We start from the raw sequence: 25,869 nt of genomic DNA on the forward strand, positions 1-25,869 counted from the left end.
TAAAGAATATGTACATAAAGATATATGATGAGTGATGGTACAGAACGGCATAGGCAAGATGCAGTAGATGGTATAGAGTCCAGTATATACATATGAGATGAGTAATGTAGGGTATGTAAACATAAAATGGCATAGTTTAAAGTGGCTAGTGATACATGTATTACATGAAGATGGCAAGAGGCAGTAGATGATATAGAGTACAGTATATACATATACATATGAGATGAGTAATGTAGGGTATGTAAACATTATATTAAGTGGCATTGTTTAAAGTGGCTAGTGGTACATTTTTACATAATTTCCATCAATTCCCATTATTAAAGTGGCTGGAGTTGAGTCTAGTATGTTGGCAGCGGCCACTAATGTTAGTGGTGGCTGTTTAACAGTCTGATGGCCTTGAGATAGAAGCTTTTTTCAGTCTCTCGGTCCCTGCTTTGATGCACCTGTACTGACCTCGCCTTCTGGATGATAGCAGGGTGAACAGGCAGTGGCTTGGTGGTTGTTGTCCTTGTGATCTTTTATGGCTTCCTGTGACATCGGGTGTGGTAGGTTGTCCTGGAGGGCGGTATTTTTCCCCGGTGATGCGTTGTGCAGACTCACTACCCTCTGGAGAGCCTTACGGTTGTGGGGAGCAGTTGCCGTACCAGGCGGTGATACAGCCCGATAGATGCTCCGATTGTGCATCTGTAGAAGTTTGTGAGTGCTTTTGGTGACAAGCCGAATTTCTTCAGCCTCCTGAGGTTGAAGAGCGTGCTTGCCTTCTCACACGCTGTCTGTGTGGGCGTGACCATTCATGTTTGTCCGTGATGTTGTACACGAAGGAACTTAAAACTTTCCACCTTCTCCACTATGTCCCTCGATGTGGATAGGGGGGTGCTCCTTTGCTGTTTCCTGAAGTCCACAATCATCTCCTTTGTTTTGTTGACGTTGAGTGTGAGGTTATTTTCCTGACACCACACTCCGAGGCCTCACCTCCTCCCTGTAGGCGCGTCTCGTCGTTGTTTGGTCCAGCTCCTTATATGCGTCGCGGAAGTTAGTATAACAATGATCCAAGGTTTTACCAGCCCTGGTAGCACAATCGATATGCTGATAGAATTTAGGGAGTTTTGTTTTYAGATTAGCCTTGTTAAAATCCCCAGCTACGATGAATGCAGCCTCAGGGTGTGTGGTTTCCAGTTTACAAAGAGTCAGATAAAGTTCTTTCAGGGCCATCGATGTGTCTGCTTGGGGGGGAATATATACGGCTGTGATTATAATCGAAGAGAATTCCCTTGGTAGATAATGCGGTCGACATTTGATTGTGAGGAATTCTAGATCAGGTGAACAGAATGACTTGAGTTCCTGTATGTTGTTATGATCACACCACGTCTCGTTAATCATAAGGCATACACCCCCGCCCCTCTTCTTACCAGAAAGATGTTTGTTCCTGTCGGCGCGATGCGTGAAGAAACCAGCTGGCTGCACCGACTCCGTTAGCGTCTCTTGAGTGAGCCATGTTTCCGTGAAGCAGAGAACGTTACAATCCCTGATGTCTCTCTGGAATGTTACCCGTGCTCGGATTTCAGCTGATCCCATTCCTTACCTGAACCCCATGTAAAGCAATGTGCTCAACAATACATGTCTTCTTATTAGTCTTCTTGCCAGCAGACTATCCCCACCCTCACTCAGCCTCTCTGACGGACTGTATCCACCTTGTTCCAACAGTATGCATTTTCTTTTTCAACAGTCTTGAAGGAGTTCCCACATATTCTGAGCACTTGTTGGCTGCTTTTCCTTCACTCTGCGGTCCGATTCATCCCAAACCATCTCAATTTGGTTGAGGTCGGGGGATTGTAGAGGCCAGGTCATCTGATGCAGCACTCCATCACTCTCCTTCTTGGTAAAATAGCCCTTACACAGCCTGGAGGGGTGTTGGGTCATTGTCCAGTTGAAAAACATATTATAGTCCCATTAAGCACAAACCAGATGGGATGGCGTTTTGCATGCTTTACAGTGGGAAATACATATGCAGAGATCATCCGTTCACGCACACCGCATCTCACAAAGGAACCAAAAATCTCCAATTTGGACTCCAGACCAACGGACAAATTTCCACCGGTATAATGTCTATTGCTCATGTTTCTTGGCCCAAGCAAGTCTCTTCTTATTATTGTGGTCCTTTGGTAGTGGTTTCTTTGCAGCAATTCGACCATGAAGGCCTGATTCACACAGTCTCGTCAGTCTCAGTTGAACTATGTGAATAATTTATTTGGGCTTCAATTTCTGAGGCTGGTAACTAATGAACTTATCCTCTGCAGTAGAGGTAACTCTAGGTCTTCCATTCCTGTGGCGGTACTCATGTGAGCCAGTTTCATCATAGCGCTTGATGGTTTTTGCGACTAAACTTGAAGAAACTTTCATTGTTCTTGAAATGTTCCATATTGACTGACCTTCATGTCTTAAAGTAATGATGGACTGTCGTTTCTCTTTGCCTATTTGAGCTGTTCTTGCCATAATATGGACTTTGTCTTTTACCAAATAGGGCTATATTCTGTATACCCCCCTACCCTGTCACAACACAACTGATTGGCTCAAACCCATTAATTAAGAAGGAAAGAAATTCCAGAAATTAATTTTTAAGGCACACCTGTTAATTGAAATGCATTCCAGGTGACTACCTCATGAAGCTGGTTGAGAGAATGTCAAGAGTGTGCAAAGCTGTCATCAAGTTAAAGGGTGTCTATTTGAAGAATCTCAAATATAAAATAAATGTATTTACAATGTAGAAAATTGTAAAAAATTAAATAAAAACCCTTGAATGAGTAGCTGTTCTAAAAACTTTGACCGGTATTGTATGTCTTCTTGTTTTCCCCTCTAAGAGCAGATTCTGTCTCTCCAACCTCAGATTCTCTCCAACCTCCAACCTCAGATTCTGCCTCTCTGATGGACTGTCTCCTTCCACCACTGTGCGCCAAATACTCAATGTGAATCTGAAGGCTGGCACCCTGAACCTGAGCTGGTGTGGCCGGACAGTAAAGGAGTCAATCTCAAATGTGAAAACTGTTTAAGGGTGTGTAGACTTTCACTAGGCCATTGATTCTTGAAGAAAATAAGTTATACATTCTTGTCGAGCTTAGTTTAACTGTTCTTCCCCATCAGAACCAAATATAGGCCTGTTTAACTGAAACTGTATAGACTCAAAACATGGTTCAAACTTTAAGTCCTTGCATCCATAGCTCCTATATGTTAATGGTCAGTGCTAACACGAATCCTTGGGACATCCCTACCCTAAACGATAACCTTAACTCTTACCGTAATCTTACACATAACCAAATCCCTTACCTAACCTTAAACATTTTAACAATGGGGTAGGGATGTCCAAAGGATGCTGAATAGCATGGACCGTATGTTTATTTTCTGAGATCTGTGTCCATGAATACTGGGCAGGGGCACAAGATGAGAGTCTGGTGTGAGAGAGACAGTGGCCTGACCATAGAATTAGGAATAATAATTCTATGACATAGCCTGACAATAGATCACAGAAAATAGTTATATTCCGAGGGAAATTGATCCCAGGCCTTTGCGGCCCAGAGTTGCCCATCCCTGACCTAGAATTGTGAAATTCTGTGCATAGTTCCCTCTTCGCACAAGGAACACATTTGCCTCAAGGACCCACAAAGTCTGCCATGATGGATTTTCTGCCAATTTGAATTTCTGAAAAACACTTAAATGACAACTCCTCCTGAGCCACAGGGCCGATCTGGATGAAACTTGATATATGGCATCTATGGATAAATGTCTTTCAATGCAATATTTTCCAGACTAGTATGTCAAACAACTGACCAATAACCATTAATGTGGCATGGTCTGGCACATAAATGCATATAAATCAGACAGACATTAGTATTGTAACCAAACTTGGTAAACATGTTCTTAACCCTGTCAAGACTCAACATATGCAAGCAGATTTAGATTGACCACACGGTGGCGCTACAACAGGCACATATTTATCTCTTTGGATCTGTTTGACTTGGTGCTGAAATTGAAAACCTCTGGTTATTGTGATGTGTTGATGTGCTTCCCAGAGGTCTGGATTGTGATTCCTATGATTTTTGTGTAGTGGCAAAATCTGAATGATTGTTGCAACAACTTCTCTTTTTTTTTCTGTTATTCAAAAGGTGCTGTCAGGAGAAACAAATTGATACCATTTCATCCTTCCACTCTCACCTGGTTGTTAGTTCTATCAGTTAAGTTGCTAGAGAAGTGGACTTATTGTACATTTTATTTGTTTGATTGCTATGCAGCCTGGCAATGTTCTTATCCCTAGCTAGCCATCTGTGGCTGATACAGTCAAGTCAACGCTGCAGATACAGTGCGGGAAACATTTTTTTTAAATACATTATAGAATAAGGCTGTAACGTAACAAAATGTGTAAAAAGTCAAGGGGTCTGAATACTTTCCGAATGCACTGTAGAATATCAAAGTTGCAGCATTTGTATTTGTTTAAGCTGTTTTCTAGTGACATTTATTTGGATACATCCATTCTACTGTTGAGGGATGACACAGACACAAAATCTATTTCATCTATTTAAATAAAAGTTTAAAATGAGAAAATGTCATGTCTTTTGTTGTTCATGTTTCAGTTGATAGCTGCAATATTACTACCTGACTCGGGCCTGATTCAGCAGCCAGACCCAGGCCAGCAGTTTTAGATCTGGAATGCCGGAATCAGGCCAGATGTGGGCCAGATGTTTGCTAACATACAGTACGTTTATGCTTTAATACTAACTAAATACTGCACTCTGACCCACAGAACTTACATGATAGTGGTGTTAGACAAAGCAAGGAAAGTTAACTTCAAAACATTATGTAGTTTTATTAGAATTTGCAGCTGTTGGTAAATAATTAATATCCGAGCTTTTGACATGACTTACTGCAGCTAGAAAGAGAGCAGTTGATGGGTTACTAAAACAGCTCTATCTACTGATTGGTAAACATTATTCCTAATCCATTTTCGGATTTGAAAAGCAGAGAAGTAGGGGAAGATTTCATTCCCTCTAAACTTTTGTCTAACTTGTTGGGGTAGTGGTGAAAAACGGCAGTTGTTTCCAAAGAAAAGTTACAGCAAATGATGAAGCGGTTATTGAAACAGCTCAGCATAGTACCCTCCAAATTTGTCATTAAGATCGAGACCCTGGGTCTTGACCCCGCCCCGTGCAACTGGATCATGGACTTCCTGACGGCCACCCCCAGGTGGTGAAGGAAGGAAACAACATCTCCACTTCGCTGATCCTCAACACTGGGGCCCCACAAGGGTGCGTGCTCAGCCCCCTCCTGTACTCCCTGTTCACCCATGACTGAGTGGCCATGCACGCCTCCAACTTAATCATCAAGTTTGCAGATGACACAACAGTAGTAGGCTTGATTACCAATAACGACAAAACAGCCTACAGGGAGGAGGTGAGGGCCTTCGGAGAGTGGTGTCAGGAAAACAACCTCTCACTCAACGTCAATAAAACAAAGGAGATGATCGTGGACTTCAGGAAACAGCAGAGGGAGCACCCCCCCCTATCCACACCGATGGGATAGCAGTGGAGAAGGTGGAAAGTTAAGTTCCTCGGTGTACACATGCTGGACAAACTGAAATGGTCCACCCACACAGACAGTGGCGCAACAGCGCATCTTCAACCTCAGGAGGCTGAAGAAATTTGGCTTGTCACCTAAAACCCTCAAAAATGTTTACAGATGCACAATTGTGAGCATCCTGTCGGGCTGTATCACCGCCTGGTACAGCAACTGCACCTCCCACAACCGCAAGGCTCTGCAGAGGGTGGTGCGGTCTGCACAACACATCACCAGGGGCAAACTACCTTCCCTCCAGGAAACCTACAGCACCCAATGTCACAGTAAGGCCAAAAAGATCAAGGACAACAACCACCTGAGCCACTGCCTGTTCACCCCGCTACCATCCAAAAGGCGAGGTCAGTACAGGTGCATCAAAGCTGAGACCGAGAGACTGAAAAACAGCTTCTATCTCAAGGCCATCAGACCGTTAAACAGCCATCACTAAAACAGAGAGGCTGCTGCCTACATACAGACTAGAAATCATTGGCCACTTTAATAATGTTTACATATCTTGCATCACTCATCTCATATGTACTATATATACTGCATCTGTTGCATCTTGCCTATGCCACTCTGTCATTGCTCATCCATATATTTATATGTATATATTCTTATTCCATTCCTTTACTTAGATTTGTGTGTATTAGGTAGTTGTGGAATTGTTAGATTACATGTTAGATATTGCTGCATTCTCGGAACTAGAAGCACATGCATATCGCTACACTCGCAATAACATCTGATAACCATGTGTATGTGACCAATACAATTTGATTTGGTTTGCTATGAAACTCCAAATTGAGCTCAGGTGCATCCTGTTTCCATTGATCATCCTTGAGAGTTTTCTACAACTTGATTGGAGTCCACCTGTAAATCCACCTGGTAAATTCAATTGATTTGACATGATTTGAAAAGACATACACCTGTCAATATAAGGTCCCACAGTTGACAGTGCATGTCAGAGCAATACCCAAACCATGAAGTCGAAGGAATTGTCCGTAGAGCTCCGAGACAGGATTGTGTCGAGGCACAGATCTGCGGAAGGGTACCATAAAATGTCTGCAGCATTGAAAGTCTCAAAGAACACAGTGGCCTCCATCATTCTTAAATGGAAGAATTTTAGAACCACCAAGATTCTTCCTAGAGCTGGCCGCCCAGTCAAACTGAGCAATAGGGGGAGAAGGGCCTTGGTCAAGGAGGTGACCAAGAACCCGATGGTCACTCTGAAAGAGCTCCCGAGTACATCTGTGGAGATGGGAGAACCTTCCAGAAGGGCAACCATCTCTGCAGCACCACCAACCAGGCCTTTATATTAGTTGCCAGACGGAAGCCACGTCTCAGTAAAAAGGCACATGACAGCCTGCTTGGAGTTTGCCAAAAGGCACCTATTGGACTCTCAGACCATGAAAAATTATATTATCTGGTCTGATGAAACCAAGATTGAACTCCTTGGCCTGAATGCCAAGCATCACGTCTGGAGCAAACCTGGCACCATCCCTACTGTGAAGCATGGTGGTGGCAGAATCATGGTATGTTTTTCAATGGCAGGGACTGGGAAACTAGTACGGATCGAGGGAAAGATTAACAGAGCAAAGTACAGAGAGATCCCTTATGAAAACCTGTTCCAGAGCACTCAGCACCTCAGACTGGGGCGAAGGTTCACCTTCCAACAGGACAACAACCCTAAGCACACAGCTAAGACAATGCAGGAGTGGCTTCAGAACAAGTCTCTGAAAGTCCTTGAGTGGCCCAGCCAGAGGCCGGACTTGAACCCAATCGAACATCTCTGGAGAGACCTGAAAATAGCTGTGCAGCAACGCTCCCCATCCAACCTGACAGAGCTTGAGAGGATCTGCAGAGAAGAATGGGGGAAACTCCCCAAATACAGGTGTGCCAAGCTTGTAGCTTCATACCTAAGAAGACTCGATGCTGTAATCGCTGCCAAATGTGCTTCAACAAAGTGCTGAGTAAAGGGTCTGAATACTTATGTACATTTTCAGTTTTTTATTTGAATGCTTTTGCAAACATTTCTACAAACCTGTTTATGGGGTATTGTGTGTAGATTGATGAGGGAAAAAAGCAATTTAATCAATTTTTGAATATGGATGTAACATAACAAAATGTGGGAAAAGTCAAGGGGTCTTCATACTTTCCAAAGGCACTGTAAGTCAGGAGGACTTCAAGAGTTAGGTGTTAGCCAAACCATTGATTAACTGCAATGGAAAAGTACTTGTTTGTCTGACTATAACATAACACAATTTGAAGTCATGTGGGGCAGAGTCTCAAAAACATTAGAAAAATGATTATGTGTGGATACGGTGGGAACATGTGGATCTGAGCAAGTGTGATGTCATTAATGTTGGTAAATGCTAAGTCGTCTATTGTTTTTGTCAATTATGTTTTTGATTGTTAAATATTTAATTCATTGTTTGTCTGCTTTACTACAGATTGCTCAGAACTTTTACATTTCAAACCCGGACTGCTTGGGGAAACTCACTGATAACTGGATCATGGTCTTCAAGGACAAAAAACTGAGAGAAGCAAGCCCAAGATCTTCTCTTCGAAGTGCAGGTACAGTTTGAAATGACCGTGCTGTTGGTGCCTCAGATGCCAATTAATGTTTTGACTGAAACAATCAAGTAATAACGTTAAAGCATGATTGTAGTGGGTTTACTAACACGTTAGTTCTATTAGCTATGCTGACTATGACGTTACTTCAGCTAATATGGTAACAGCGATGTAGGCTGTGTGTAGGAGTTTGGCTTGGAAAGTTTTTTTTTGCTTGGTCACATACAGCTGATGTGTTGTGCATTGAACTCCACAAGTGAAGGGAAGAGGTGAAAGGAGGTGGGTGCATAACGTATACAAATTGGCTGCTATGAAACTGAACTGTTTCGGGTGATCAGAGGTGTATTCATTCCGCCAATTCTGTTGAAAAACGTTTCTTAAACAGAAGTGAACGGAACAAAACGGGGATAAACATACCTGAATTTGTCCAAAAGAAACTCTCTCTGTGACAGAGTAGCATTACTTTTGTTACAAAACTCACCTTGACTTTCTTTCCCTCCAGGTCAATCTTGAGGAGTGAGTCTCCCACCAGGTGCCTGAAGCCACAGCCGTAGAAGTAGCGATAGGCCCGCGTGTTGAACTTGCTGTAGTTGATCTGGGGGAACTCCAGACCTCCGTACTCATAAAGGTCCTCTCCATGGAGATCCTCAAACTGGCACACCACCTGACCAGGACACAAAGAGACCAAGCTGAACAAGAGTTGATAAAAGGTAAAAGCCGGCAACTTAATTCCCTTCAATGATTTAAAGAAAGCTGACACTTTTCAACACAAGCGCCTTCATCAGTGATTGAGTGGCTATTTACGGTTCCCACAGAAATGTACATGTACTGTAATGGTAATTGTCAAAACAAAGGAAACACTTGAGTAAATGATCAGATCAAATACATCACTGGAACGCCCATTAAGGTGTTTACATGTCCAAATAATATGAAAGATTGCTCAGAAAACCAGATGTTTTAATCGGTGTATGCTTACTTTGATTTTGACCTTACGCTGATTAAGATAAGCAGAGTAAGGTGTTTACATTACTATTGTATAATCTGCCTGCTGCCATATTTAAAGCGTGTGTGTCTCAGTCGCCAGAGTTGTGTACTACGAGCAAGCTAAATCTAGTCAGGCTTTTATAACGCTAGACCACTTCAGTTAGCTTCACATTCCAGGTCAGGCTTCATCCGCATTACGACGGTGGATATTGCTCGCCCGCCTGCCACTGACTCTAGCAGGCTCGTAACTGCGCGTGCATGTCACACATGGCTAGTCGAATGCCGGACTCTTCATTGAGACAATTAATCTATGGGTGAGTCAGTGCCATATTTTTGCAAATTCAGCAGGCTATGGGTGTGGAATAAGCTTTTAGATGTTTCGTCTTTATTTTATATATAATCCATAGAAGGGTTTGGAAACTCTAACCCTGGCAATTTGACTGTACACTAGCAATGGCTGCAAGTCTTGACTTGAAAGGGAACTGGCATCTATGGATTATAAACTGCGTTTACAGACATTAGGAACACCTTCCTAGTATTGTGAGTTGGACCCCCTTTTGACCACAACAGCCTCAATTCTCTGGGGCGTGGAAAACTTCCCAAAGTTGTGTCAAATTGGCTGGATGTCCAATGTTGATACAAATGGCAAACTGTTGAGCGTGAAAAGAACTGCAATGCTGCTGAGTTTGACACACACAAACCAGTATTTTGTCTTGCCCATTCACTCTCTGAATGGCACACATACACCATCCATGTCTCAAGGCTTAAAAACCCTTCTTTAACCTGTCTCCTCCCCTTCATCCACACTGATTGAAGTGGATTTAACAGGTGACATCAATAAGGGATCATAGCTTTCACCTGGCCAGTCTGTCATGAAAAGAGCAGGTGTTCCTAATGTTTGGTCACTCAGTGAGTACAGTTACATGCACACAATAATATGAATATTGTGGATAGTCAGATTAATATAATAGTTTGTTTAAAATGTTTACATGCTTTGCAAGAAGAACGATTTACATAATAGCCCTGTTTACATGCTCACATCTGAAAACAGGCAACCTGATGGGCCTTAAATAAATGCAGAAAATCACCACTCAAAATACCCTTTCTGCCACAGCGACTATGCTATTTTTGCAAAGTATTTTTTATTCTGAGTTCAGACATATAAAGTTTCTATGTGAAAATTATTTCTAATATGCATAAGCCCGCACATAAGAAGGAGGCTTGCGCTACTGGTGCTGGCAGATATGCAGATCAAATACACCACTGGAACGCCAATTAAGTTGTTTACATGTACTAATAATTTGAAAGAAAATTAGGTGTTTAAATCGACGTGTGCTTACTTCAATTTTGAATTTAAACCGATTTAAGATAAACAGAGTTAAGTATTTACATGACTATTGCCATACTCAGCCTACTGCCATAATTTAGTTTATTATAAAATGATTAGTGTGCATGTAAACATACTCAGTGTATGGCTATGGTTGGTTGCGGCTGTCAGTTTGCCTTTCACATATTTCTAAATACAATCGTTTGAAAAATGTACTGCTTGGAAAGCAAATGCCGTCATTATACTAAATGTGTAAAGTGATAGTTATTTTAACATTACTATTATTTTACACACCAAAAAACATGTGATTTAAATATTTTATTAATCAGTCGTCATCCTCAAATTAAGGGTATGATGACACAATCTTTGCGAGAGGGAGGGTATCTGATATAATTGGTCCTCAACTCAGTCACTTCATTCAGGATAAATGGAGTTAGCCTTGAGTTATCCTACCCGAAGCAGGTTAGTTCCGAAGGTTTCGTTGCCATAGAAATGTACCTGGCTAAAAGGTGAGCAACTTTTGTGGTACCAGTTATCCTAAGTTGTACTCAAGAGTTGACAAAAGTTACCGTGCTAACTCCTCAAACCTGATTCATAGTGTTGGGATCTGATCTCAACCCAATTGAACACTTTATGGGAGATTCTGGAGTGGCGCCTGAGACCACCATCAGCATTGCGCAGAGGGATGCAAGCTCTTTTTTAGCTGAATGTTAAAAACAGCAGGCCAATAGAACTCATAGGTAATTTGAAAGAGTGAACGCGCGATGGTGGAAGGCTATATCATTTATTTATTCAGACCCATAACCATTCAATCTGGAATATGAATATGTATGTGTGCTTCCATTATAGAACACCATCTGTGTTCTGTTAGACAAGTAATGTCACGCCCTGACCATAGAGAGCTTTTTATTCTCTATATTGGTTAGGTCGGGGTGTGACTAGGGTGGGTTATCTAGGTTATTATATATCTATGTTGGCCTGGTATGGTTCCCAATCAGAGGCAGCTGTTTATCGTTGTCTCTGATTGGGGATAATATTTAGGCAGCCATTACCCCATTGTGCTTTGTGGGATCTTGTCTATGTCTAGTTGCCTGCTAGCACTACATTTGCGGCACGTTTCGTTTGGCGCTTTATTGTTTTCTGTGTGTTACACTTCCAAATAAAGAGGATGGAACCATACCACGCTGCATTTTGGTCCGATTCATATTACAACGATCGTGACAAGTAAAGTCACAACACTTACGTTTTTCCAGCAGCAGACTATGATCGATAATGTCAAAGCTGCACTGAAGTCTAACAAGACAGCCCCCACAATCATAATTTTGTCATCAATTTCTCTCAGCCAATCATCAGTCATTTGTGTAAGTGCTGTGCTTGTTGAGTGTCCTTCCCTATATGCATGCTGAAAGTATGCTGTCAATTTGTTTACTGTGAAATAGCATTGTATCTGGTCACTATTTTTCCATAAGTTTACTAAGGGGTGGTAACAGGCAAGAGTGTGCAAAGCTGTCATCAAGGCAAAGGGTGGCTACTTTGAAGAATCTAAAATCAAAAATATATTTGGATTTGTTTAACACTTTTTTGGTTACTACATGATTCCATATGTATTCTTTTATAGTTTTTCATGTTTTCATTATTATTCTACAATGAAGAAATCTGTAAAAATAAAGAAAAACCCTTGAATGCGTATGTGTGTCCAAACTTTTGACTGGTACTGTATATATTTGTTTGTCTGTAGGTCATATATGTTATGGAGCTATAGTACTTGGAATAAGTCCAAACTTTCAACTGTAATGTTGAGAACCACTATCATGTTGCAAAAAACTGTCATCAACAAATCAGACTTGGCAGGGGAAAGGTTCCAGAGCATGTAGATAGGTTGCACTACAATCAAGTACACTGGAACTCTCCACAAACACTTATATTGTTGTCACACTTGAGAAGGTCGAAAACGTATACAAAAACAAGAAAAATAAAATATGTTGACAGTTAAGTACAGTAACTCCGCCCCACCCTGTTTGTTCTCACACATGAACAAAAGGTGATGAAAACTCATCCCCCGTGGCCATATCTTTCTCACACAAAGAACACAGAAAAACAAGGACACAATCAGATAACAGAAACGTGCACATTTCCAACCTACCAAAATATCACTAACATCAACACATACAGATAACAGAAACTTGCACATTTCCAGCATACCTTATCTATGGCTGTTTTGAAAGAAGTGGCAGAGCTGGCGGGACGTGTGTTGAGGTTCACACCTGTCGGTGTGTCGTCGGTCACATTGAGGGGCAGAACAAAGCGCCGGGGGAACGCTCTGTACGTGGTGTTGTACACCTGAGGAACAAATACAGAGCACGTGAACATCAAAACATCACAGTGTCACAGTATAAATGTGTGGTATCAATGGGTGTGTTTTGAGTTTCTGTGTTTAGGTTTCTGTGTGTTGTGTGTGTTTGCATGTGTTCGTGCATGCATGCGTTGGTTCTCTTCGAGAAAAAGGTGCTATCTAGAACCTAAAAGGGTTCTTCAGCTGTCCCCATAGCAGAACCGTTGTGAACACAGTGCCCCATGGGGGTTGTGGTGTTATGGTATGGGCAGGCATAAGCTACGGATAACAAACACAATTGCATTTTATCGATGGAAATGTGCTTGCACAGAGATACCGTGACGAGATCCTGAGGCTCATTGTCGTGCCATTCATCCGCCGCCATCACCTCATGTTTCAGCATGATAATGCACTGTCACAAGGATCTGTACACAATTCCTGGAAGCTGAAAATGTCCCAGCTCTTCCATTACCTGCATACTCACCAGACATGTCACCCATTGAGCACGTTTGGAATGTTTTGTATCGACGTGTATGACAGCGTGTTCCAGGTCCAAACAAAATCCAGCAACTTCGCACAGCCATTGAAGAGGAGTGGGACAACATTCCACAGGTCATAATCAACAGCCTGATCAACTCCATGCAAAAGAGATGTATTGTGCTGCATGAGGCAAATGGTGGTCACACCAGATACCGACTGGTTTTCTGATCTGCACCCCTACCCTTTTTTTAAGGTATCTGTGACCAATGGATGCATATCTGTATTCCCAGTCATGTGAAATCCATAGATTAGGGCCGAATGAATTCATTTCAAATGACTGATGTCCTTTTATAAACTGTAACCCAGTATGATCGTTGAAATTGTTGCATGTTGCGCTTTATATTTTTGTTCAGTGTACAATAGTTTTGGTTCAAGGTAGAACCCTTTTTGGTTCCACATAGAAACGAAAAATGAATATCCTATGAGGACAGCTGTAGAATCCTTTTGGAACACTGTTTTCTAAGAGTGAATGTATTTGTGCATGTGTTTGTGTGTGTTTACTTGTGTGTGTGTGCTGTATACAGTGCCTTCAGAAAGTATTCATACCCCTTGACTTAATCCACAGTTTGTTGTGTTACAGCCTGAATTCAAAAAAAAAAAAAATTCTCTCACCCATCTACACACAATACCACATAATGACAAAGTGAAGACATGTTTTTTGAATGTTTTGCAAATGTATAGAAATAACCAATTTATGTAAGTATACACACCCCTGGGTGAATACTTTGTAGAAGTACCTTTGGAAGCGATTGAAGCTGTGAGTCTCTAAGAGCTTATTTCAAAATGATTCAAGCTCTGTCAAATTGGTTGTTGCTCAGTGCTAGACAACCATTTTAAGGTCTTGCCATAGATTTCCAAGCAGATTTAAGTCAAAACTGTAACTCGGACATTAAGGAACATTCACTGTCTTCTTGATAAGCAACTCCAGTGTAGATTTGGCCATGTGTTTTAGGTTATTGTCATCATGACATCATTGACGTGACGTGCAAATGAGCGATAGAAAACCGATCGCAGAAATGTCCCCATTCCATTCCAATTTTTGGTGTGGGCGCCCCGTACCGCCCACACCAAAAATTGGAATGGAATGGGGACATTTCTGCGATCGGTTTTCTATCGCTCATTTGCACGTCACGTCAATGATGTCATGTGACCGTGTGGGACTGTGGGTCAATTAACCTTGTCGAGTGGGTGCCCTGATTCTAGTTTGTGAGCTAGGCAGGCTACTGCCTGGGAAGGTCTCCCACTCAGAAGTGCGAGATGGGGATGGGGGCGGGGGTAGGTTGATCTCAGGTCACCCCACTGGAAGCCCGAGGTAGGTGGAGAGGGGAATCTATCAAATAGCGCACCTCTAACTTTGTACAGTACTAATGCAATTAGTAATGCAAATAGTTGTGCAATTTAGTTTGTGTGTTTCTTGTTTCAAGTGCAATAGTGTAATAATCAGGTTATCTTCTTTATAAGTGTGTTATTCTATTTGTGTATTGTGTGATAGGATTTGATAGGATTTGTGCAATTTAGTTTTATTTGTGTGTTTTTTGTTAGCAATGGGGTAATAGTGTAATCAATTGATTACATTTTTTATTTGTATTTATAAACTACAATTTGTTTTTATTTGTCTTTGTTACTTATTTTTTATACTTATGAGTCTTATTTTTGTATATATTTTTATATTTATATAGTTTTAAATGTTATGATTGTTTATTTGCTTTGTTCCAAATGTCTGAATAAAAATTACAGTTAGTGCAGAATGGTGCTTTTTTTGAGGACGGGATGGGGAGAGGGCGCTGAAGGGGGTTTGGCCCAGGGAGCCATACAAGCTAGAACCACCACTGATTACAAGCATACCCATAACATGATACAGCCACCACTATGCTTGAAAATATGGAGAGTGGTACTCAGTAATGTGTTTTATTGGATTTGCCCCAAACATAACACCTTGTATTCATGACAAAAAGTTTATCGTTTTGCAGTATTACTTTAGCACATTTACCAAAAAGGATGGGTTGTATTGGAGAGAGTCTCAGTCTTAAATAATTTTCCACACACAGTCTGTGCCTGTATTTAGTTTTCATGCTAGTGAGGGCCGAGAATCCAGTCTCACATAAGTACGTGGTTGCAAAGGGCATCAGTGTCTTAACAGCTCGATTTGCCAAGGCAATACACTCTGAGTGCAGCCCTATCCAGCAATCTGGCAGTGGCTTCTGATTAAATGCAATTTTCACAGAACCGCTTGTTGCAATTTCGATGAGGCTCTCTTGTTCAGATATCGGTAAGTGGACTGGAGGCAGGGCATGAAAGGGATAACAAGTTGTTTGTGTCGTCCGTTTCGGGAAAGTACCTGCGCAATTATGCACCCAGCTCACTCAGGTGCTTCGTAATATATAATTTGACATTGTCCGTAAGCTTGCGTTCATTTGCATACAAAAATCATACAATGATGGAAAGACCTGTGTGTTGTCCTTGTTAATGCAGTCAGAAAAGAGCTCCAACTTCTTAATCATAGCCTCAATTTTGTCCCGCACATTGAATATAGTTGTGGAGAGTCCCTGTAATCCTAGATTCAGATTATTCAGGTGAGAAAAAACATCACCCTGATAGACCAGTAGTGTGAGAAACTCGTCATCATGCAAGCGGTCAGACAAGTGAAAATTATTGTCAGACAACTTTAAGCTTGTCTCTCAATTAAAAAAAATGTGTCAATACTTTGCCCCTTGATAGCCAGCACACTTCTGTATGTTGTAAAAGCGTTACATGGTCACTGCCAGTATCATTGCATAATGCAGAAAATACACAAGAGTTCAGGGGCCTTGCTTTATCAAAGTTAACAATTTTCACTGTAATGTCCAAAACATCTTTCAAGCTGTCAGGCATTACCTTGGCAGCAAGAGCCTCTCGGTGGATGCTGCAGTGTACCCAAGTGGCGTCGGGAGCAACTGCTTGCACACGCGTTACCCCTCCACTATGTCTCCCTGTCATTGCTTTTGCACCATCAGTACAGATACCAACATATCTTGACCACCAAAGTCCATTTGATGTCACAAAGCTGTCCAGTAATTAAAAAATATCCTCTCATGTTGTCCTGGTTTCCAGTGGTTTGCAGAAGAGGATGTCTTCCTTAATTGACCCCCCATAAACGAACGCGACATTATACTAGGAACTGTTGACTCATCCAGCTGTAAAGCATATAAATCGCTGGCTTGTATGCGAAGCAGTAATTGATTCAAAACATCTCCTGCCATGTCACTAATGCGTTGTGAAACAGTGTTGTTTCATGAAGGCATTGTCTGTATAGTTTTTTGGCATTTTCCCCCAGCATTGTCCCAGCCATATTCACAGCAGCAGGAAGAAATTAAGTCCCCACAACAGTATGGCTTGCCTGTCCTAGCCACTCGGTAGCTCACCATATAAGACACTTATAATGGTATCTGTTGCTTTATACATGTCTTACTACTCGAAATTGTCTTTATTCTCGCACGAAAAACTCCCTGGCTATTTTTCAAATGGTCATGTTTCGCTTCTAAATGTCTGCGCAAGAGTGAAGATTTCCCGCGAAAGAGTAACGGTTAATGTGATTGGATGTTAATTATTTGACTAGGCTAACTGTATTTGACATTGTGTCGTTATTTCGCTGGCACCCAGGGAACGTCTTATATGGTCAGCTACAGTAGATGGTTTAATATGATTTTTGGCAGTGAAACGAGGCTACTCAGGTGAGAAAACTACCACCCAAATGTGTAGCCCTGTTGGAAAATATATACATGGGGAGAACAAGTATTTGATACACTGCCGATTTTGCAGGTTTTCCTACTTACAAAGCATGTAGAGGTCTGTAATTTTATCATAGGTACACTTCAACTGTGAGAGACGGAATCTAAAACAAAAATCCAGAAAATCACATTGTATGATTTTTAAGTAATTAATTTGCATTTTATTGCATGACATAAAGTATTGTGATCACCTACCAACCAGTAAGAATTCCGGCTCTCACAGACCTGTTAGTTTTTCTTTAAGAAGCCCTCCTGTTCTCCACTCATTACCTGTATTAACTGCACCTGTTTGAACTCGTTACCTGTATAAAAAACACCTGTCCACACACTCAATCAACAGACTCCAACCTCTCCACAATGGCCAAGACCAGAGAGCTGTATAAGGACATCAGGGATAAAATTGTAGACATGCAACAGGCTGGGATGGGCTACAGGACAATAGGCAAGCAGCTTGGTGAGAAGCAACAACTGTTGGCGCAATTATTAGAAAATGGAAGAAGTTCAAGATGACGGTCAATCACCCTCGGTCTGGGCTCCATGCAAGATCTCACCTCGTGGGCATCAATGATCATGAGGAAGGTGAGTTATCAGCCCAGAACTACACGGCAGGACCTGGTCAATGACCTGAAGAGAGCTGGGACCACAGTCTCAAAGAAAACCATTAGTAACACACTACACCGTCATGGATTAAAATCCTGCAGCGCACGCAAGGTCCACCTGCTCAAGCCAGCGCATGTCCAGGCCCGTCTGAAGTTTGCCAATGACCATCTGGATGATCCAGAGGAGGAATGGAGCAGGTCATGTGGTCTGATGAGACAAAAATAGAGCTTTTTGTGTCTAAACTCCACTCGCCGTTTGGAGGAAGAAGAAGGATGAGTACAACCCCAAGAACACCATCCCAACCGTGAAGCATGGAGGTGGAAACATCACTTTGGGGATGCTTTTCTGCAAAGGGTACAGGATGACTGCACCGTATTGAGGGGAGGATGGATGGCCATGTATCGCGAGATCTTGGCCAACAACCTCCTTCCCTCAGTAAGAGCATTGAAGATGGGTCGTGGCTGGTCTTCCAGCATACAACGACCCGAAACACACACAGCCAGGGCAACTAAGGAGTGGCTCCGTAAGAAGCATCTCAAGGTCCTGGAGTGGCCTAGCCAGTCCCAGACCTGAACCCAATTAGAAAATCTTTGGAGGGAGCTGAAAGTCCGTATAGCCCCGCGACAGCCCCGAAACTGAAGGATCTGGAGAAGATCTGTATGGAGAGTGGGCCAAAATCCCATCTGCCATGTCGTGCCAACCTTCAAGAACTACAGGAAACGTATGATCTCTGTAATTGCAAACAAAGGTTTCTGTACCAAATATTAAGATCTGCTTTTCTGATGTATCAAATACTTATGTCATGCAATAAAATGCAAATTAATTACTTAAAAATCATACAATGTGATTTTCTGGATTTTTGTTTTAGATTCCGTCTCTCATAGTTGAAGTGTACCTATGATAAAAATTACAGACCTCTACATGCTTTGTAAGTAGGAAAACCTGCAAAATCGGCAGTGTATCAAATACTTGTTCTCCCCACTGTATGTACTGTTGGAAAATGTGAAAAATATGAATCACATTATTATTTGGCGTACCACCGACAGCATTGAGCGTAGTACCCCTGTTTGGGAATAACTGCTTACAGGATTCCTTATTCTCACTCTGTCAATTAGGTTAGTATGGTGGAGTAACTACAATGTTGTTGATCTATCCTCAGTTTTCTCCTATCACATCCATTACACTCTGTTTTAAAGTCACCATTGGCCTCGTGGTATCCCTGAGCAGTTTCCTTCCTCTCCGGAAACTGAGTTAGGAGGACGCCTGTATATTTGTAGTGACTGGTGTATTGACACTTGATACTCCATCTAAAGTGTAATTAATAACTTCACCATGTTCAAAGGGATATTCAATGTCTGCTTTTTAAAAAACATGTTTTACATGTTTACCCAACTACCAACAGGTGCCCTTCCAATAGGTGCCCTTCTTGCACATAGAGTCCATTCATCTTATTTTGTGACTTTACTCCAACTTTTTATGCTTGCCATAACAAAGGGGTTGAATACTTTTTTATTAATTTGTAAAATAAAATATCTAAAATTAAATCCACTTTGACATTATGGGGTATTGTATGTAAGCCTGTAAAAAAGCATCTCAATTTAATACATTTTAAATTCAGGCTGTAACAACAAAATGTGGAAAAAGTCAAGGGATGTGAATACTTTCTTAAGGCACTGTATTTCCATGCTGACCTGATCGAGAGCCTCCCCTGACTTGCGTAGGTTCTGGATGAGGTAGTTGTTGATGGCCTCTCCGTTGTCAGAGCAACACATGTCAAGCATCAGGAAGCCGTCCTCCTCAAAAGCATTGATCTGGTGGAACACTGACAGAGCCTTGGTGTGGAACTTTACTGAGCTGGTCTAGAGAAGACAGAGGAGAGAGAGCAGGACAAATTACTTCACTGAGTTGGTCTAGAGGAGATAATAGAACGTGGGACAAAGTTTAGATAAAATAAATAGATAATTTACTGGTCATTTAGCAATTTAGGAAGTAGCTTAGTTACTACTGTATCACTGATTCAGTGTATTACTCACTGGTGAACATGATTGCTATATGTGCTACTTTTATGATAGATTAGACAAATTATGATACAGTATCAAAGATTAGCGCTTTTGTACTTCCCATACAGTGAAGCAATTATCTTTTCATATGAAAAATACCAAAGCCCAAGGCCAAAAAAGAAAAGAAATGCAGACTTGGAATTATCTCGTTTGAGCGACTTTGTATCTTGTTTGAACGAATTAGTGTCTCTTTCAAATGACATAGTATCTCATTTGAACGACTTAGTATCTCGTTTTAAAGGCTTAGTAAAAATACAAATGTCATTCAAGGCGTTCAAACAAGTCAATCAAACAAGATGCTAAGTTGTTTGAATTACTTATTATCTTGTTTGAGCGACTTACAGTGCCGTGAAAAAGTACTTCACCTTTTTCAGATTTTCTCTATTTTTGCATGTGTTTGATACTGAATGTTATCAGATCTTCAACCAAAACCATATATTAGATCATGGGAACTTGAGTTTACAAATAACAACAAAAAATAATGCATGCTTTTATTACTTATTTAATTCACAAAGTTATACAACACCCAATTCTCCTGTGTGAATAAGTAATTCCCCCTTACACCCAATAACTGGTTGTGCCACCTTTAGTTGGAATGTAGTTGTAGATTTTTATTTTATTTAACCAGGCAAGTCAGTTAAGAACAATTTACTATTTACAATGACAGCCTGGGAACAGTGGGTTAACTGCCTTGTTCAGGGACAGAACGACAGACTTTTACCTTGTCAGCTCAGGGATTCAATCTAGCAGCCTTTTGGTTGCTAGTCCAATGCTCTAGCCACTAGGCTACCTGCCACCCCTACAAGAGATCAGTCTCTCACAACGCTGTGGAGAAATTTTGTCCCACTCTTGCGTGCGGAACTCCTTTAACTCAGTGATATTTGTGTGTTTTCAAGCATGAACTGCTCATTTCAAGTCCTGCCACATCTCAATTGGTATTAGATCTGGACTAATGACTGGGCCATTCCAAAACTTCAAATTTGTTGCTTTTTAACCATTTTCATGTCGACTTGATCGTGTGTTTTGGATCATTGTCTTGATGCATCATCCAGCTGTGCTTCAGCTTCAGCTCACAGATGAATGGCCTGACATTCTCCTGTAGAATTATCTGATACAGAGCTGAATTCATGATTCCAAAAAGTTGACCAAAGTTTGCCAGGATGCACCTGGATGATCATCAACACTCTTGGAATAATGTTCTATGGACAGATGAGACAAAAGTTCACCTTTTTGGATGTCATGGGTCCCATTATGCCTGGCAAAAACCAAACACTGCACTCCACAGTAAGAACCTTACAACAACGGTCAAGCATGGTGGTGGTAGTGTGATTGAGTGTAAGGGGGCAATTCTTTTTCATACAGGGGCATTGGGTGTTGCATAACTTTTTTTAATGAAATAAATTAAATAAGTATGTTGTTTATTTGTTCACTCGGGTTACCTTCATCTAATATCAGGTTTCGGTTGAAGATCTGATGACATTCAGTATCAAAAATATGCAAAAGTAGAGAAAATTAGAAAGAGAGAAAATACTGTTTCACACTACTGTAATCATTCCTTTGTCTAATTAGGCCTAATTCGTTATGCAGCCTGTCAGACCGTGTAATTGTTGATGCAGCATTCATTCACTGATTCCATCCATTGAAATGATTACTCATTGACAGTTCTTTTGATAGCCTAAAGCAGGGCTGCTTTTGAGCACCAGAGCATGCAAGTGGACGAGTGTGAAGAGATGAGCAGAGCGTAATTCAAGCAGATTTAAAAATGGTGTCAGCCTTCTCTCCTGCTCCAATTTCACTCCGGTACTGCTGAGCCACAAGCTCCGGGCATGCTCTAGCTAGCATTTTTTATTTCCTTAATCACTGTTCTTTTAATTAATGTGACCCCACCCACAATGGCCTAGTGTATATCTAGTTGATATTCTACTTTCTAACATTAGGATAGTTTCAATTTTGAAGGACATCAAATGTATTAACACATGTTTTAGATTGGGGGGGGGGGTCAGAGTAAGAAAAAGAATAGTGATAAAGAATAGTGAGGAACGGAAAGGAAAATATCTAGGCAGAGCACGACCAGAGCTTATAGATGAGTTTTACTAGAGCAAAAGTGGAGCGATAGAGAAGGCCGACACTTTTTTTTTTTTAAATGCTCGATTTATGCTCTGCTCCTCACTCCACACTCACCCACTTACATGCTCTGGCATTCAAAAGCAGCCCTGCTTTAGGCTATCAAAAAATACAAGGAATAATCATATCAATAGATGGAATCAGTGAATGAATGGGTGCAGCAACTTTGCACGGTCTGACAAGCTGCATAACGAATGAGGCCTAATTAGACAAAAGAACAATTAAGTAGTTCAAATGAGATAAGTAGTTGAAACGACTTAGGAATTGTGACATTTTTTGTAGGCTTTTTTTAAACTAAATCGTTCAAACGAGATACTAAGTCGTTTCGAACGAGATACTAAGATGTTCAAACGAGAGAATTCAAACTCTACGTTTGAATATATTTTTTGCTTTGGGCTTCAGGGCTTCGTAATAGAACCACGTGAGTGATTTATTTGCATTATAAAGGCCTTTAAAAGCCTTGTCCTGTCCACCTCTCACCTGTCCCGTGTGTTTGTCTACCAGGTGGAAGACAGTATCTTGTTTGGGGTCCCAGTAGACCCCCTCACTGATCCCCTTTCCCCTCAGCTTGGCTGTGACAATCTTCAGTAGGTCCATCTTGATAGGCTGCTCTATGAATACCACATAGTTCTCTGACATGGCTACAGGAAAAAGGGAAAAATATATGTCAAATACATTGTTTTCATCAGGGTTGGGGTCAATTTGAATTGAAGGTTTTTTACATTTTTCTATTAAATCACTTCCTGAATTGACTTTCATAGATGTAATTTTTTTTTGCTACAGAAAGAGAGGGAGAGATACAGTACATATACCTGTAAACACACAAGGCATTTTCACAATGATTGTCGTTGCTGAGATACGGTTGTGTAGTGACATTGTGAGATTGTGTGTACATGGGTACAGGGAGAGTTAACCTTTTTAACGCTTAAGTTCTAAATGTTAATAACGACCCTTACATCATGAGTTATTTTTGCACGCGTTTCCAGAATTCTATGCTGCTGTTCTAGAACTAGATTGTTGAATTTTTGACACCATTCTCTACACTCCACAAACCCCAAAGATGCCTTATTACTATTATAAACTGGTTACCAATGTAATTCGAGCAGTACAAATACATGTTTAGTCATACCCGTGGTATACGGTCTGATATACCATGGCTGTCAGCCAATCAGCATTTAGGGCTCGAACCACCTAGATTATAATTATTATCATCTATATTACATGTATTATCATCTGAAAGAGGCCCTAGTATTAGCCTGTCTGAGGGGCTGCGCATGTGAGATAGGGTGGGAAACCTGAGGCGCTAAATCTGGTGTATTTGATACAATAGTGGCGAACAAACAAAGTGAAAGCAGGGTATGAGCATATATTACATATGCCGACCATGGCTAAGGCTGGGAAACGCTGGGATCCTAAAAACTTTTTGTTAATTAAAAAAAAAGGTATTTCATTTATTCTCCCCTGGAAAAAATTGTCTACAGCGGTGGCTTCATTTTGTAACCATGTCAACGTATTATCACCACTGGACATGTAGCCTACAGATGCCTGCCTTGTCACCAAGCAAGGAAGATATTTCTCATCAAATGCGATGAGTATTATGGCTTGGATAGGTTTTAGACTGGTCGAGACGGAGGAGAATGAGGACAGGGTGGTGGACAAAGTCATGTAAACAAGAAAGTGAAATAGTTTGTGCGAGTGATCAGATTGAATGGTGCGTGTGTGTAATCAGCTATATTGTATGCAGAGACCTTGGCATGAGGGAAGCGATGTTGTAGATATATTAAACTATGGCGCTTAACAGGATCATCTAGGTTTATGCTTTGGCGCCATCTATGGGCTTAATGTTACGTGGGTGGACCAGTTATCGCTCTCCTTCCAAAACGTGGTTACATTTGTAAAAACTTCAAGTATTACTAACTATACAGTATATTTCTAGGACAACTCGATGTAATGTAACAACTCAAATCATTCTCTTTAGTCTACAGTAGTCTACAGGTTAGGCTAAAGGTTGTTTGCTAGGGAAGATATTATTTGATTGAAATAATCAAATCATTATTTTCCCTAGCCAACAACTATTTGGCAAAATGATAAAACATAATTGCGAGAATGCATTTACAAATCAATGAATAACAAAAGTTGATTACGTACTTTTCCTTTTCTGTTTCATTTCAGAACTGGAACCCAGGAGTCAAACAAAGTAACAAAATGTTACAATTATATATATTTTTTGTCTTTTTTTAAGAACATTTCTCCAATCCCTCTCACCCACTACACATCAAACGCACAAAGTCATACATTTCACAATTGTTGATTACATACTTTTGTTCTGTTTTATTTCAGAAATAGAACGCAGGAGTCCAAACAAAATATTTCAGTTCAGCTAAACAAACATATGTTAATGGTAAACAAACATATCTATTTTTTGGGAACATTTCCCCAATCCTCCCTGTCAAACACCTCAAGTCATACATTGCAATACATTTTACAATAATATATTTGTAAATATCAGCATAAAGCAACAATTGATCAGCCACTATAAACCTACTTTCCACCTAGTAGTGCTTCAGGGTCTGGAACTCGACAAAGCAAGGAACTGCACGCAAGGCTGTGTCACATGGCTCAGACATGTACATGGTCAACTTCCTTTGTTTCTGTCATCGGGTTGATGTTAGACAGACCTTGCAATGCCTCCTTGTGCTTTTTCCTTGCAGGGTGGTCTGAGGGACATCGCTAGGAAAGTGGTGTTCAGTGAGGCGTAGAGGATTGTCACAGGCAGGCCGGCCCCCAGCAGACGGACAACGAGGAGTGTGGTGGTCCTCAAGGAGCTGCCGCATCAGGTTTATCCTGTACAGCTGGTATGAGAACACCTGTTCTGTGACCTGCCAGTGGACAATGTAGCTGTTGAGTAGGGCTATGTCTATTAGGTGGAAAAATAGCTTCTTGTACTTTTTTAGGTATTTTCTGGCACACTCAACAAAACACTTCTGCATGTCCACTTTGTCAACTGCTCCCATCTTCTTGTTGTACTCCAAGACACAGTCTGGCTTAATTTTCCTCTCTCAGGTGACATAGTTCAGTTTTCCTGTGTTCGACATTTTGGAGGTCTGCCCTTTCACTGCCACCATCTCCCCATTCATTTGGAACGTCACCTCCCCCTTGCTCATTTTCTTTTTGAATAGTGGAATCCCCTTCCTGTTGGATCTCACTGTGCCACAGGCCCCTGTGTTCTCCCTCAAAAGGAACCGTAAAAGTGTAGGGCTGCTGTACAAGTCGTCCACAAATACAGTGTGCCCCTTTCTGAGGTAAGGCTGCAGCGAGGTGATCACCACTGATCCAGATATGCCAAGACCCTCAAAATGGCTTATCTGTGGTGGTGCAGGTGTAGATGATCAGGTCCTGTTCATATCCCGTCAGACGGTCACATAAAACAAAGAACTTGACTCCAAAATCTGTGGGGCTTTGATGGGATGTATTGGCATAATGAAAGTCTTTCTTTCCAAGCCATGAGAGACTAATCAATGCACTGTGAGGCACAAACACTCTTCTAAATGCCCTGGTGAACCTGCCCAGGACATTCCTAATTTTGTGATGGGGGTCAGCAAGGTTGGCAGTGGCATTGTTCTCAAAGTGGAGCACTCTCAGCAAGACAAGGAAGTAGTCCTGGGAGAAAAAGGTTGGGGGAAAAATGGGTCTGCAGCATGGGGTCAGAGGTCCATTAGTCCCTCACAGAGCCCCTTTTCATCACAAATATGCATATTTAGTAGGCTAAAGGCATTCTGAATTTTGATTCATTTGAAGAGAGCCTTGGGTTTTTCTGTTATATGATAATGGGCAAACTGTTGGTTTCCTGCACCACACTCTCCACCAATTGCTCATCAAGGAACAGTTTAAAAAACTCTGACTCTGAAGGGGTAGGCAGGGTGCTTTGTACGCCAGACAGGGTGTCATTGAAGTCTATCTCTGACG

The 25,869-nt window shown here is 41.3% G+C and overlaps 1 protein-coding gene across 2 annotated transcripts in view; it reads right to left on the reverse strand.

Annotated features, from left to right (window-relative positions):
• The window catches only part of bco2a (beta-carotene oxygenase 2a), a 107,914-nt gene that overhangs the window by 14,888 nt on the left and 67,157 nt on the right, over positions 1 to 25,869 (reverse strand). For both annotated transcript variants that reach the window (XM_070434673.1, XM_023969128.2), the window contains 4 exons: positions 22,384 to 22,544; positions 19,411 to 19,578; positions 12,683 to 12,820; positions 8,651 to 8,833 (listed from right to left, as the gene is read on the reverse strand). In XM_070434673.1, the coding sequence (XP_070290774.1) occupies positions 8,651 to 8,833; positions 12,683 to 12,820; positions 19,411 to 19,578; positions 22,384 to 22,544 (650 nt within the window). The remainder of the gene's footprint in view (positions 1 to 8,650; positions 8,834 to 12,682; positions 12,821 to 19,410; positions 19,579 to 22,383; positions 22,545 to 25,869) is intronic.

The sequence above is a fragment of the Salvelinus sp. IW2-2015 genome, linkage group LG23 (genome assembly GCF_002910315.2).
Source record: "Salvelinus sp. IW2-2015 linkage group LG23, ASM291031v2, whole genome shotgun sequence".
Lineage (NCBI taxonomy): Eukaryota > Metazoa > Chordata > Actinopteri > Salmoniformes > Salmonidae > Salvelinus > Salvelinus sp. IW2-2015.